The 13,234-nt window shown below is 59.7% G+C and overlaps 1 protein-coding gene across 2 annotated transcripts; it reads right to left on the minus strand.

Moving 5' to 3' along the window:
• Positions 1–546: 546 nt before the first annotated feature.
• MKNK2 (MAPK interacting serine/threonine kinase 2) lies at positions 547–10,810 on the minus strand. 2 transcript variants are annotated; one of them, XM_037137953.2, is made up of 14 exons: positions 10,674–10,810; positions 10,393–10,527; positions 7,547–7,634; positions 7,337–7,438; positions 7,155–7,252; positions 4,623–4,702; positions 4,267–4,340; positions 3,889–3,993; positions 3,684–3,739; positions 3,490–3,585; positions 2,834–3,028; positions 2,089–2,253; positions 1,294–1,337; positions 547–980 (listed from the first exon to the last, which is right to left on the minus strand). In XM_037137953.2, the coding sequence occupies exons 2-14, from the start codon at positions 10,441–10,443 to the stop codon at positions 749–751; spliced, it is 1,386 nt and encodes a 461-aa protein (XP_036993848.1). In that variant the 5' UTR covers positions 10,444–10,527; positions 10,674–10,810; the 3' UTR covers positions 547–748. The 2 variants fall into 2 exon arrangements, with proteins under 2 accessions (XP_036993848.1, XP_036993843.1); XM_037137948.2 differs by having other exon boundaries at positions 547–986.
• Positions 10,811–13,234: the final 2,424 nt, after the last annotated feature.

A 13,234-nucleotide genomic window follows, 5' to 3' on the forward strand; every position in this document is an offset into this window, starting at 1 on the left:
GCCAACCCAACAGTCAACAGGGATGCGGCCATGGTCAGACTGAGCCCTGAGCAGGGGCACTTGGGTGCCTGGGGTGAGGGGCTTTACGGGACCTCCAGGTTGGCTGACAGGTGCCGGTCCAGCTCCCCCCCTTCATTCCTCCAGTGGCCAACTGCCCTAGACAGAGCCACCAGTGGGGGTGGGTCTAGTTGGCAGCTCTTCACCCCACCCACCCACTCCCGGGACACCACTGGCCCCCAGAGTGCCTTTGGGAGGAAAGGAGGTGCGGGATCGGTCCAGTCCTGAGAACACTGTGAGGGCTTGGGAGGGGGAGGGGGTGTGTGTTCCGGGGCCCCCCAGCTCTGGAAGACAGCTAAGGTCCTCCTCTCCTGAGTCACATCGGGCAGGGGCGAGGGCACAGGGCCTTTCACAGTACAGGTGAGCGTGTGGGGCCAGGGTGGCGGGGCGGGGGCTCGTGCAGCACACACACCCTCTGCTCTTCTCCCAGGGCACCTGTTTGCTTTTAACACCATTCAAAGGGGAAAAAAAGGGGGTAGGGGACAGAAAAAAAGGAAAAACCCAACAGCAAAAACTTTATATAAAAAGACACCCCCAGCTGAGCTGAGCTGAGCAACTCAGAACCCATGGTGGGGGGAGGGGGCGGGTAGCACAGCCCGCTGGTCACTGGCTGGCAATAGCTTAAAAAACTCTTGAGATCTAACGGGGAAGGGGGCGACCAATGTACAGAGGGAGGGAGGGAGGGAGGGGGTCACACGTGGTCCCCGACTAGGACCACAGGGGCTGCTGACAGACTGGCTCGCTGCCGCCGCTGGGCCAGCTTAGATTGGGATGGTGGGGACAGATGCAGGCAGCGTGAGGTAGGTCGGATGACCATGGGCTGGCCCTGCTCCACTTCCTCCAACTCGTCCTCCTCGCGCTGAGCCAGCTGCCGATTCATGGCGATGGCCTCGGCTGCGAAGGACGTGAGGTCTTTGGCACAGCTGTTCCTAGGGACAGGGCAGGGTAGTCATCAAAGAGGGGGAGGGTGGTGGCTGCCAAGTGTACCCCCTGCTTCCCTTGGAATGCCAGAGCCCATGCAGTGCCCTGGGGGAGGAGTTGTGGGCCCCCAGTGCCCCCGACCCCAGCCCAGGGCCTAATCCATCACTGGATACAAGGATGCCCCGTGCCTGAGCAGCTTCCCCTATAACTTAAAGGGTATTGATTAGCCTTTTTAAAGAACTTAACTTTTAACATACAACCCCCCTTGCACTAGGGGCTCCCCCACCAGGCCCCAAGACCCCATGCAAGCCTCACCTCTGCAGGACCATGGGCGTGGGCAGGGTGTTCTCTGGAGCGCACTGCAAGGGGACCAGGGAGGCGGGGTGAAGAACACAGCAAGGCCCATCCTCCCCCAAACCAGCCCTCCCAGGCCCCCAGCTGTCTGGAACACCGAGGGTCAAAGAGTACACCTGCCTGGAAGCTGCGGCAAGCTGAGATGAAGGGGGTGCTTCAGGAGTGCCTGTAGTGGAGGCCTGGTGGCTCACCGGCCACCCCGCCTAACCATTACTGACCCAGCCCCTCTTCTCTCTTCTCAGTCAGGGTCTCCTGAAACTCCCACCAAGAATTCAGAGCCCCCTCCTCTGGCTTGCCTTGAGTAGGTGGTCTTCGCTAACCATGGGGCCCCTGCCCTGGTGGCCCCAGCTTGAACGACCACTGGCTGGGAGAAATGCCAGGCTCTTCTGAGGTCAGAGGGAACAGAACCCTTTCTGAGGCCAGCTGACCACCCATTTGCCCCCTGGCTGACCTTAGCTTGCTGCTCTATGCCAGACGGGAAGAGGCCTGAGAGCTCTGGAGCACAGGCTGGGGATTTGCTAAGCAGCTCCTGAAGCCCCACCCCAACCTGGCCAGCAGGCGGGGGAGATTTCCTAACTGTGCCTGGGCCTCCAGAAGATGACCGTGACCAAGCCCCAAAACCACGCCTCAGCAAGGGGCTGACACTGGGCCCTGAGGGTTCTCCCACACTTGTTCTGAATCGCAACCTGGGCCACTGGAGGCCGGACAGAGGCAAAGCCCCCATGCCCTGCTGGCCCCAATGGGGCTGGTACTCACCCCCTGCACCCAGGGGTGCTGCAGGACCTGCGCAGCGCTCAGCCTCTGCTTGGCATCGCGAACCAGCAGCTTTGAGATGAGGTCTTTGGCAGCAAAGGAGATGTGGGCCCAGTCCTTCTCAGGAAACTCGTACTTGCCCTCTTGGATGCTTTCAAACAACATGTTCTGGGGGAGGACACAAGGGAAGGATCAGCCGCAGCCCAAAGGGCCAAGGCCCAGGCCCTGACATCTGATGGGCAAGTCTGGACCCCCGGGTCGGGGGGCGGGGGGGGCTGCTGCTGCACCGACAGGTTCTGTCAGGGTCCTGAGGCCTGCCCTGTGGCCAAGGAACCAGGTACAAGGACCCTGAACTGGCTACTCAGACAACAACGTGAAACTCAGGCCCAGGGTCCTGGGATCAGCTGGCAGGGCCAGGGACTCTCTGGGGCCTAGGAAGGCGAGGAAACAAAGGTCTAGCGGTAGCTGGTCTGGAGAGCTGCCCTCCTGAGGGCTCCAGGACCTGAATCCTGGGCTTCTGGCCCTGTCCAGGAAACAGGAACTCCATCACCCCAACCCATAGGCCTCACTCTGCCTCAGCGACCTGAACCAAATGCTCTCTGCTGTTAGGCACGGGCCCCGAAGAGCCTCAAGAAACCTGCTAAGGTCAGGCTAGCGTTACTCTGTGGATGCGGTCAGCGTTCAAGGGCCAGGCGCTGAGAGCCACACAGCGCAGGGGTTGGGGGCGCACAGCAGGTCCCTTGCGCACCTGGCAGGCTGGGCAGGCCTCACCACGATCCCAACCGCAGTCGCTGCCACAGTGGCCCACGAAGGGTGGGTAGCCACTGAGCAGGATGTAGAGGATGACACCCAGGCTCCAGAGGTCACAGCGCTTGTCGTAGATGCTGGCCTCCTCGCTGAAGGCCTCCACCACCTCAGGGGCCATATACTCTGCAGAACCACACTGTGGGAAGGGGAGGGGGTGTGTGTGACAGCAGGACGTAGAGAAGGAGGGCAGATAAGGGCAACTGCCAGGGACTTCCCAAGGTACTGAGAAGCACAGGAACGCCTAGTCACCTGAGCCTGAGCCCCGCCGTGAATGACAACCCTGCTTGGCCAATCATAGGCTGACAATGAGGGCCAGCCCCGCCCCCTTACCACGGCTCCGCCTCAACCCCCACCCCAGCCCAATCAACAGGTGCTGAAAGCCTGCCCCGCCCTGCCTGACCGCAGCTCCACCCTATCCCACCCAAAGAGCCAATCAGCGGCTGTTGCTAAGGGAAAGCCAGAATTCCACGGCCCCAGCCCCCAGCATGTGAGTAGCTCTGCACCTTAGCTAGGGACAGGATGCAGTCCCCGTTTCCCCAGCACCTGTCCCCGCCCCCAACCCCCCTGCCAGCCTAGCCCTGACCCTGGGGCCCTCACCGGGGTTAGCAGCTCTGGGGTGGAGATGGGGGAGCAGTCCCCATTTAGTTTGATGCCACTGCCCAAATCAAAGTCACAGATCTTCACAGGGGAAACCTGGGAGAGGTTTGGGAAGGGATTGAGGTGGGGCTCCTGTCCAATCTGCACAGGGCCCCATCCACCCCATTCCACAGAGGTCACAACCCCCCCCATACCTGGTTGGGGTGCTCACAAAGGATGTTTTCTGGCTTTAGGTCTCTGTGGGCGATACCTGTGGGTAAAACCAAAAGGGAGGGTCAGTGGGTGGGGTCAGCTTACCTTTCAGGAGCCCTGGGCAGGTGTGCTGGGGGCAAGGCTGGACACCCACAGGACCCAGGCAGGTTGGTGAGAAATAGGTGGCACCCTGAGCAGACAACCCACCTTTGTTGTGCAGGAAATCCAAGGCGCTGGCCACGTCCTGCACGACCACGCTGGCCTCCAACTCATTAAAGTGTCTTCGCTTATGAATGTGGCTCAGGATAGAGCCTGGTGCCAGGCCATAATGGAGGGAAAAAATGTGTAAGGGTCACCTCTGTGTCCCCAGGCTACCACCCAGAAGCCCCTCCCACCTGGCAGGGAAGTCCCCACTCTGGCCTCTTTCAGCCCAAAGTCCTGGAACCGAGCTACTGTGAGGATAGGAAGCCCAGGCCCCCCAAATACCCCTCTGGTGTACAGGACCCTCTAAAAGGCCTTTCATGGTGGCCTTGGGCCCATGGCTCATTAGGACCTCACTGGGCATGTCTCCCAGGCCCCACGTACCACCACGCATCTTCTCAAACACCAGGTAGAAGCGGTCCTCCTCCTCGAAGAACTCAATCAGCTCTAGAACGTTCCTGGGGTGGGAGGGATGGGGCAGGATAGGAGTAAGGCCCTTGTGCATGCCCAGTCTGGGAGGGGCATGCCCTCCCCACCTCCACCTGCCCACAGGAAGGCTGGGACTGGGTCCACAGGCCTCCTTCCACCTCGCCAACTTTGAACTGCTGCCTAACACTGAGCCCAACCGCAATGGCCTGGAACACAGTGGGAGCTCCCTAAGTGCTTGCTGGGGATAAAGAAGCATTCAGGCCCATTCATTTGCTAAGACATGGCTTGGGGCTGAGGGTGAATCACATTACCTGTGTCCCTGGCACTGATACAGCATCTCCACCTCCCGAAAAACCCTACTCCGAATGTGGCCGGGCTGCTTTTCAATGATCTGAAACGTGTGGGGGTGGGGGAACACAGCAGCTGGGTCAGCCTGACTTTCCAAAGCCCAAGGGGCCCCACCAGAAACTTTCCCTGTGCCACGCCTGAAACTGTTAGAGCTTTAGATCGTTAAGCTCTGGAAAGCAGAGCTCTCCTATGGGGACCCAGAAGTTGCCAGAAGTCAGAACTGCATTATCAGCACAAGTAGTGGGGCAATGTGTTTCCTGAGCAACACTGAGGGAGGGGTGAGTGGGACAAGAAGGCAGAGAAAAAGAGCCAGGCCCTCTCCACTCCTGACCCTGACAGGCCCAGGGATGTATTTGGGACCTGGGAACACCTTTTCACAGTGGCAGGTTCCCTTGGACTGAGAAGCCTCTCCTTCCTGATGAGGAGACTGGTGGCCACTGTGTTGGCTCCCATACCACCCAGGGGACTAGCGGGGCCTCCGGGCACCTGGCTGCCAGTCAAGCCATACCCACCTGCCTCTGCACCAAGTCCTGCCTCCCTAGTTCCACACCAGTCTGTGTTGATATCTGTGGCCCCATGAGCCTAGGTGTTTCAGGCCAGCCCACAGTGGCCCTGCTGCCCACCAGCAGACCCAGCCTCCCAGACTCCAGAGCCTTAGCAAGCCAACCCACACTTCAGTGCCAGCCCCACCTGGCACCCAGGAGCTCTAGCTCTAAGGGCCAGAAAGTTCTGGACCCATCACCCACATGCCCCCAGCCACCTTTGCTCACAGACAGGTGGGGTCAGAGGGTGCCTCGGGTTCCCTCCTGGCTGGGAGGATGGGCAGGCTGTTACCACCCATGCCCAGGCTCCCTTCCCATCACAGCAGCCCTGAGGAAAGGAATGTGGTGTGTTCCACGGGCCAGGACCCCGCAGCAGGCAGGCACACAAGTCCCTGGCCTTCAAGACCTGGGCCTATGCACTGTCCCACGTATCTCACGTGTCTAGTGACAAACACACCTGTCCCAAAGAGGGGCAGAAGAACCAGATTCCAGGGCCTCTTGAGACAAAGCCACCAGCCACACCCTTCTGCACTAAACCAAACCTCATCCTGCCCCTGGAGAATCTGGCTGGGACCCTACTTCACAGAGAAGACTGCAGTGCCTTAGAAGAGGGAGATGGCCTTCTGGAAGGTCACACGCGGTGTGAATCAGGCTACCTACTCCCTCTGAGCCCCAGTTTCCCTATCTGTCAAACAGTGACAGTGAGCCAGGCTGCCCAGCAGGCTCCTTAGGAGAAAGGTGCTCAGAGATACACCTCATATGCACAAGCTCCATTCTAAGTGTATTTTTTAAAGATTTTATTTAGAGAAGCATCGCTGTGTGAGAGAAACAATTACTTGTCTCTTGCACACTCCCACTGGGGGTCTGGTCCGCAACCCAGTCAAGTACCCTGACTAGGAATTGAACCGGTGACATTTTGGCTGGCAAGCTGATGCTCATTCCACTGAGCCACACTAGCCAGCGCTCCATTCTAAGTGTTTAATTCTTCCACACCATTGCCACTGCACCTGGGGGCTTCCAGGGGGCAGCGACCACAGCCACCTTTGTGACTGGACTTCCACCAGAGCCTGAAGCTTCTGGTCAGCCCTGCTTGCCAGGGAGCACCTGGCCTCCCGGCCTGGGCAGCCAGCCTCCTATGACTCCACCCAGCCCCAATGCGGGGTCACAAGAGCCTGGAAGGTTTCTTGAAATACAGAGTCCAACAGTCTGGCCAGACAACAGAGGTCACAGGGCCACAGGGCCACAGGTCCGAGGCCATATCTTGGGTCAGAGGCCACATGGGGTGGGAAGGAGGCTCTGCCCTGGTCCCCCTGAATGCTGAGCCCTCAGTACAGTATTGACTTTTAATCCTAGTAATGAATCCAGGGATACTAGTTGTCCCTGGGGGCCAGCCTGAGGTTACCTAACTGGAAAGCATCAGCTTTTTTTAAAAAAGATTTTTATTTATCTATCTTCAGAGGAGGAAGGGAAGGAGAAAGGAAGAGAAATATCAATGTATGGTTGCCTCTTGTGTGTGCCCTGCTGGGAACTGGCCTGCAACCCAGGCATGTGCCCTGACTGGGAATAGAACCGTGGTTGTTTGGTTGGTGGGCCTGCACTCAATCCACTGAGTTATACCAGCCAGAGCCAAGCATCAGCTTTGATAAAAGCCCTGCCCCTGTCCCCCCCTCAGTGGCCATTCTGGTACCAGGTCCTTAGCCACCTGCATAAGGGACTGCCCTTCACAGTCACTTCCCACCTCTGCCTGGATTTGGGGACTCAGTGCAGGCTGACCTGGATTCCTAGGGGTGGCCTGAGTCACTGGCCCTGGGGCCATTTTTAGACACTAGTTTTCCCCAGTTATGAGTCCAGGAGTTCAAATGCCAGTTCCCTTCCTCCCACTACCAGGGTCTGCACCAGGTCCCAAGTGCTGCTGGGAAGAGGTAAGGGGACAGGTGAGGGCACTGTGCTCACCTTGACGGCATACTCCTGGTTGGTGATGAGGTTGATACAGGTCTGCACACGGGCGTGGGCACCCTCCCCAAGCACATCCTCTTGTAGCTGGTAGACATCTGGGGAGCACGGGTGGTAGTGAGAGCCACCCTGGGTGGCCTAGTCATCTCCCCACTGTCCCTGGCTCCGCCTACCCTACTCACCTTCAAACCTGCCTGAGAAGCTGTCAGTTGCCCGGCACCGCTTTTTCTTCTTGCTCCTTTTCTTGGCATCTGGGATGTCAATGGGCTGGCTCGTGGGCATATCTGCACCAGGAGACCGGGACATGAGGCCCATGAGGCCCATCTGGCCTCTGCAGCTCTCAGGCACCACCTAGCCCTCCCCCACAGTCCCCACTCTCCTGGGCCCCTCACCAGGGCGGGCTGGGTGCTCCAGGATGAAGTCAGTCTCCCCGAGGTGAGCTTGTTCTAAGGAGAAGGCCAGCTCGAAAGGATTCTGCCCCTGCAGAGAAGAGGAGGGAACTCTCAGGCCCTGCTGCTGTTAAGGCTGTCTATCACAGAATGACCTGGCCTATGTACATAAGCCAAGGGAGAGAAAGCCTGGCTCTGACTGACCGTAAAGAAACAGACCTTCTACCCCCAGCCCAGGGCCCTCACGGCTGCCAGGGAGCAAGTGAGAGTCACTGTGGGAACCTTGATTTCCTCACCTGCAGAATGGGGACAGCTGGCTCGGGACCAAAGGTGAAGAGCTGTCAGCAAGGGGGTGATTTATCAGCTCTAGGGTGGGGCTCCCAGCTGGCTGCCCTGCCTGCTTTCCCACGGCCTCATGGGCTCAGCCCTTCCTCTGTAATGAGGTGCCATCAACCTCCCTGCCTTATGCCGCTCTCTCCCCTGTTCCACCATTCCCCCGAAGCTCACAGGAGAGGCACCCATAGGCTCCAGCATGAACAATGGGCTGCCTCTGCCAGGGCCACAGCCTTCATTGTCCCATTCATCCCCAGATACCCCTAAGAGGGTGCCCTTCACAGGCCTAGTGCCCAGCAAAATAAACTAGCCCTGTCAGGGAGGGGCCTATTCAAGGTCATTGGGTGGCCCCCAGAACTAGGGAGAGGCACCAGACCTTGCCCAAGAAAGACAAGTAGCTGGGCATTGGAGAAAACTCCTATGTGGCAAATAGAGGGCTGCTGGGATAAATGCCATTTGTGCAAAGCAGATGATCCTGTGTGAGGACTGACAGTCCCGCACATAAAGACTTCGAGGCTGGGACACTGAGACCTGGCTGGGTTCCTTCAGGAGTTAGTTCTAATTTAACTCCCAACCTTGTGGTGGGCCAGGTGGTCAGGGCCCTGGTGGGCATGGGGTGGGGGAGCCTGCATCTGCAATTGTGGTGCTAGGGCTAATGCCTGATGACCTGGGCCAAGTCACTGGCCCTCTCTGGGCCTCGTGACAGCTGGAGTTGGGGCTGTGGGATGAGGGTCATTCAACAGAGAAGAAACTCCAGTGGGGCTGTGGGATGAGGGTCATTCAACAGAGAAGAAACTCCAGGAGAACCCTAGGGATACCCGGAGGGGCCCACTCTGCCAGGCCAGATTCCTACAGACAAGAAGCCCGGAAGCCAGGCCAGCTGCAGAGAGGGCAGGCAGAGGTCAGAGGGAGCAGCTGAATAACAGGCGGGCCCTCCCAGCCTCCCTACACACCCTGCAGACAGTTGTTAGGAGGTACAGGGGAAAGGGAGGAAAGGAGCACTGCAACCAGTCTGCCGACGCTCATCCACCAGCCCCTGCCCCTTGAGCAGACTGGCTCCCATGGGGACTGAAATCAATGCTCTGGTAAATCTCCATCTTCCACCTGAAAGGAGGGGCCCCAGGGAAGCCACAAAAGGGGGTGAGTAGGATGGAGGGGGTGATCAGGACATGAGAAGGCTGCCCCCAACAACTGAGTAAAGGTGTAAGGACCCGAGGGGATCATGGGTACTTTCGCCACCCCCGTATGTCTGTCCCAGCCCCCAACTCAGAAGAGATGGACCCTGGACAGCCACCTCAGCCAAGATTCCCTGTCCAGTGTCCGTACTCCCTCCCATGAGACTCTCCCAGTCCCGCCTCAGCACAGGGCACACAGGGCTCTCAGGCAGCCTGCAAATGCCAGCCTTCAGGCCTAGGCAGTGTAGGCGGGCCAGGCCCAGGGCTGGCTGTGGGCCTCCAGTCAGCAGGCTTTGGCAGGAGGTGGCTGGAACCATCCAGAAAGTTTGAGTATGCTTTGACCGCAGAGCTGGCCCTTCCCACTGACCCTGTCTCAGCTCAGATCCAGCCCCAGGAGTTAACAGACCACCACCAGTGAGATCCTGAGTCCACCTCTCTCCCACTCAGCCAGGCCACTTGGACACGCCAAGACTGTCACTATTCTGTGGGGGGATGACGTGTGTGTGCACGGGGTGGGGCACTGGCAGGAAACGCTGGCTGGACAGGCCTGGGAATTCTAACCCAAACACTCTAGGCTGGCTCCTCCCACCCTGGTGTCTGGCTTGTCTGTACACACACACACACACAGGTCCTGCCTCCTCTACCGGGCAACAGGTCCCTGCCCAAAGAGGCCCAGGAAAGCCATTACATAACTTGACAAGCAGGGTGGGGTGGCTGCTGACATCACTGCGTCCCTTGGGCCAGGCCCTCTGGAGCCCCTGCCCAGCACCTGCCCGAACCCCCTAGACTTGCTCTGAGACCAAGACTCCGAAGCCACGGGGCCACCACAGAAACTTCTCGCTCCAACAGGAAATAGTGCTTGGGCCTGGGGTGTCTGGGAGGTGCAGGGTGGGGGGCATCCAATCTACAACCCCATTCCTCAGACCACCTAGGAGAGCATGTGTGGGAGGGGTGGGCCTGCAGCACTGCCTGGGGCTCTGGGAGGAAGGACCCCACAGACCTCATGGTGCTGGCAACAGGACTGTGGCCTGCTGACGCCCCACCCAGCGCTATACACCAGCTAGGGCTTGCAAGGGACACATAACTAAGGGCCTCCACGGGCAGGAGCCCCTGGCCGGCCTAGAGTTCCTACAGGAAAGACTCTAGAGGCCCCAGGGCGCATGAGACTGGACTGTCGGTGGCTGACTACACCACGGGCGCGCACACCGCTGGGGCAGCCCCAGGGCCCAGGTGGGGGGCGGGCAAGAGCCCTGGGGATCCTGAGGACGAGCTCCGCGCCTCTCCCACCGGCCACTCGGGTGGCCAAGCCCGGGGCGCCCCTGAAACCAACAAGGCCCTCACCTTGAACGAACGATGGAAGCCCTGAAGTTCGGCTGTTTTCTTCTGCACCATCTTCTGTCCGGGCCCCGCCAGCGGGGTAGGGGACTACGGGCCCCGGGGGCGGCCCGTGGGCGGGGGGCGGCTGGGGAAGGGTCCCTGCAGGAGGGAGCAGACAAAGGAGGGCGTCAGTGGCCGCGGCCAGCGCACCGGGAGCCCAGGCCTGGACGGCGAGGTTCCGCGGGGCCCGATCCCCGCGCCCGGGTCGAGGACAGGCCGGGCCGGGGTCGCAGGGCCGCACTCACCGGGGTCGGGGTCGGGCCGGGGCCGCAGTTCCTTCGCCGCCGCCCGACACGCGCAGCGCGGACCGCGCGGGGAACAGCAGCGCCGCCGCCGCCACCACCACAACCACCGTAGACCCCCACCACCCAGGCCGCCACCGCCGCCGAGTGGAGTCGCGCGCGCCCGGCCGCCGCCGTCTTTAAGGGCCAGGCGAGGCCCCGCCCCGACGCAAACCCCGCCCCTGGGACCCCCGCCTACACGCTCGCGGAGGGGGCGGAGTTGGAAGGGCTCTGTGGGCTTGACTGAGGCTGCCTGCTCTGGACGTGGTGTGCGTACCTATGCGCTTGCGCTGTGCAGCGCGCTTTGATAGGGGCGCGTGATAGAGGAGGGGTTACGGCGGCTGCAGGGGGGGGGTGTCTGAGACTTGAGGCCTGTGGGACTCTGATACGGAGCCGGAGTTGGATCCTGGCCCTGCCTTCTGTCAAGTCCCCTAGTGTGCCGCCCAGGGCCTAGGATACATTGACTCTTTTTGGCGACGTTTCTCCTCTAGAACCTGCCTTGCAGCTCCCTGATCCAGGCGCCAGTTGCCCTCCAGGCACACCGGAACAGGCTTTGAACTTCCCTAGGGTTTCATCCTGTTGTTGGCAGGGAAAAGGGACCATAGTAGGGAATGGGTACTAACATCCATGAAGGACCCTCCCTCAGTCCTGCAAAGGAGGGTTTTTTCTGGACTGATGGGGTGGGGGGCTAGAACAGGAGGTAAAACAATCCCATTTTGGCTGGGGCACCCGATCCAGGCTAAGATACAATCAACCGTACCTGATCCCCACTAACTCCCTGTCCCCCCAGCCCAGTGAAGCAGCCTGGGTACATGGAGAGCACAGGCCTGTGAGTTGGAGTCCTCCTGTCCCCCAGGACCTAGCTTGTTCTTCCAGAGGCCTCCACCGACCCACCCCCAACTCCCCCAGCCAGGCCCAGCTGACCCGAAGGTGGACTGTCCCCTCATCCACTAGCCACTTCTATTTATATGCTTCCCCCACAAGACCACAGCTCAGGCCACAGGAGCTATAAGGTCTAACCTCAGCTAGCCTTCCATGTTGTTTGGAAGGACCTCCCCAGCCAGCCCCTGCATGTGCATATGTGCGTGTGTGTAGACACATACATTGGCTCCAGGTGCCTGAGGCTGGGCTGCCAGACCTGTCTGCCCAGGGTAAGTCATGGGTCCTTCCTCGTCCTTCCACCTCTCTTGCCACCCCTGCCTCCTGTGCATTTGTGGTCACCTGCAGGTCTTCATGTACCTCTGGATGACAGAGTGGATATCAGTGGGCCACTGCCCCTCCCCAGAAGGTCAGTTCCATGAAGGCACAGATCTAGCCATTGCCCAGCGCAGGGCCTGGAACACAGGCAGGAAGTACTCAACGAGTACTGAAAAGAAGGCATGTGTTTGAGCATTTGTATATGTGTTCACATACATGCATGTGTGTGGGGTTGGGTGTGTGCCTGTTATAGCGGTGGTTCAAGTGTGATAGCTTCCTGCGGCTGCTCTAACAAGGTACCGCACAGGGTGGCTTAAAATAACATAAATTTATACTCTCTCACTTTGGAGGCCAGAAATCTGAAATCATGGTATCAGCAGGGCCATGCCCTCACCAGTAGACTTTAGGGGAAGATCATTCCAGCTTCTTCCAGCACCTGGTAGTGCCAGCTGTCTTTGGTGTCCATGGTCTTGTAAAGTATGAGGGCCAAGCACTGGGACCATCTTGGTGCAGGCATCAGTGGGTACCTTGGCTGTGCTGGCCCGAGTGAGACAACCAGGTACAGCCCCAGCCCAGCCTGCTCTGGGGGCGAGGGGGGATGCTAGTGGGAATCAGTGGAGGGGAAGGACCTCTGTGCCCTGCCTGCTGGCTCTTAGGCCTCAGCGCTGTCCTGATGTAGGCTGGCCACCAGCCCCAGACAGCCAATACCTGCCATCCTCCTGGAGGATGGCCCTCTTTACAGGCCCAGCTTCCAGAAGTGTTGGGTTTTTAGGGTCTGGGGAAGGTGGGAGGGCTGGAAGGTACATCTGGGGGCACAGCTGGTCCTTCCCACTCTGTATGCTTTTCCTGGGCCCCCCCCAGGGGTCTCCCCTACTTCTGGGAGGAGATCCAACCTGCCCCTGGGTGGAAGGAGGCTGCTAGGCATGTGAGGCAGGAAGCCTGGCCCCTACTCTCAAGCCTTCTGATTTGGGGGCAGCAGGTTTCCTCCATCCAGGCTGGGGCAGTGACAAGTCAGCAAGAGGCAGGTCCAGACAGGGCTGATGCGCAGGACAGGCAGGGTGCAGGACAATGGAAAGGGAATGCAGGGTGCAGGATGCCAGGGAAAATGGGCAGCCTGGGAGGGGGACTCAAGATTGCCCTGGAGGGCCAGGGGCCAGCCTGAGGCTCCCAGAGCAGGAAGAGGTTTCTGGGAGGTGATGGCCTGGAAAAGGAGAGACTGGAAGTGAATACCTTTCCCACCCCAGTCATGGAGGGGACTTGACAAACCTTGGGCCAAAGGTGTAGGGAGCTGGCTCTCTGGAAGGTGTCCCGTCCGCCTCCAGCCAGCC

The sequence above is a fragment of the Artibeus jamaicensis genome, unplaced genomic scaffold, assembly GCF_021234435.1.
Source record: "Artibeus jamaicensis isolate MK-2021 breed Jamaican fruit bat unplaced genomic scaffold, CSHL_Jam_final scaffold_537, whole genome shotgun sequence".
Classification (NCBI taxonomy): Eukaryota; Metazoa; Chordata; class Mammalia; order Chiroptera; family Phyllostomidae; genus Artibeus; species Artibeus jamaicensis.

Coding starts and splice junctions, on each gene's coding strand:
- MKNK2 (XM_037137948.2), bottom strand. CDS start 10,443: ATGGTGCAGAAGAAAACAGCCGAACTTCAGGGCTTCCATCGTTCGTTC. Junction 7,439..7,546: donor GGAGCACCCAGCCCGCCCTG/GTGAGGGGCCCA, acceptor CTCCTGGTGCAG/ATATGCCCACGAGCCAGCCC. Junction 3,994..4,266: donor GTTTGAGAAGATGCGTGGTG/GTACGTGGGGCC, acceptor GCCTGGCACCAG/GCTCTATCCTGAGCCACATT.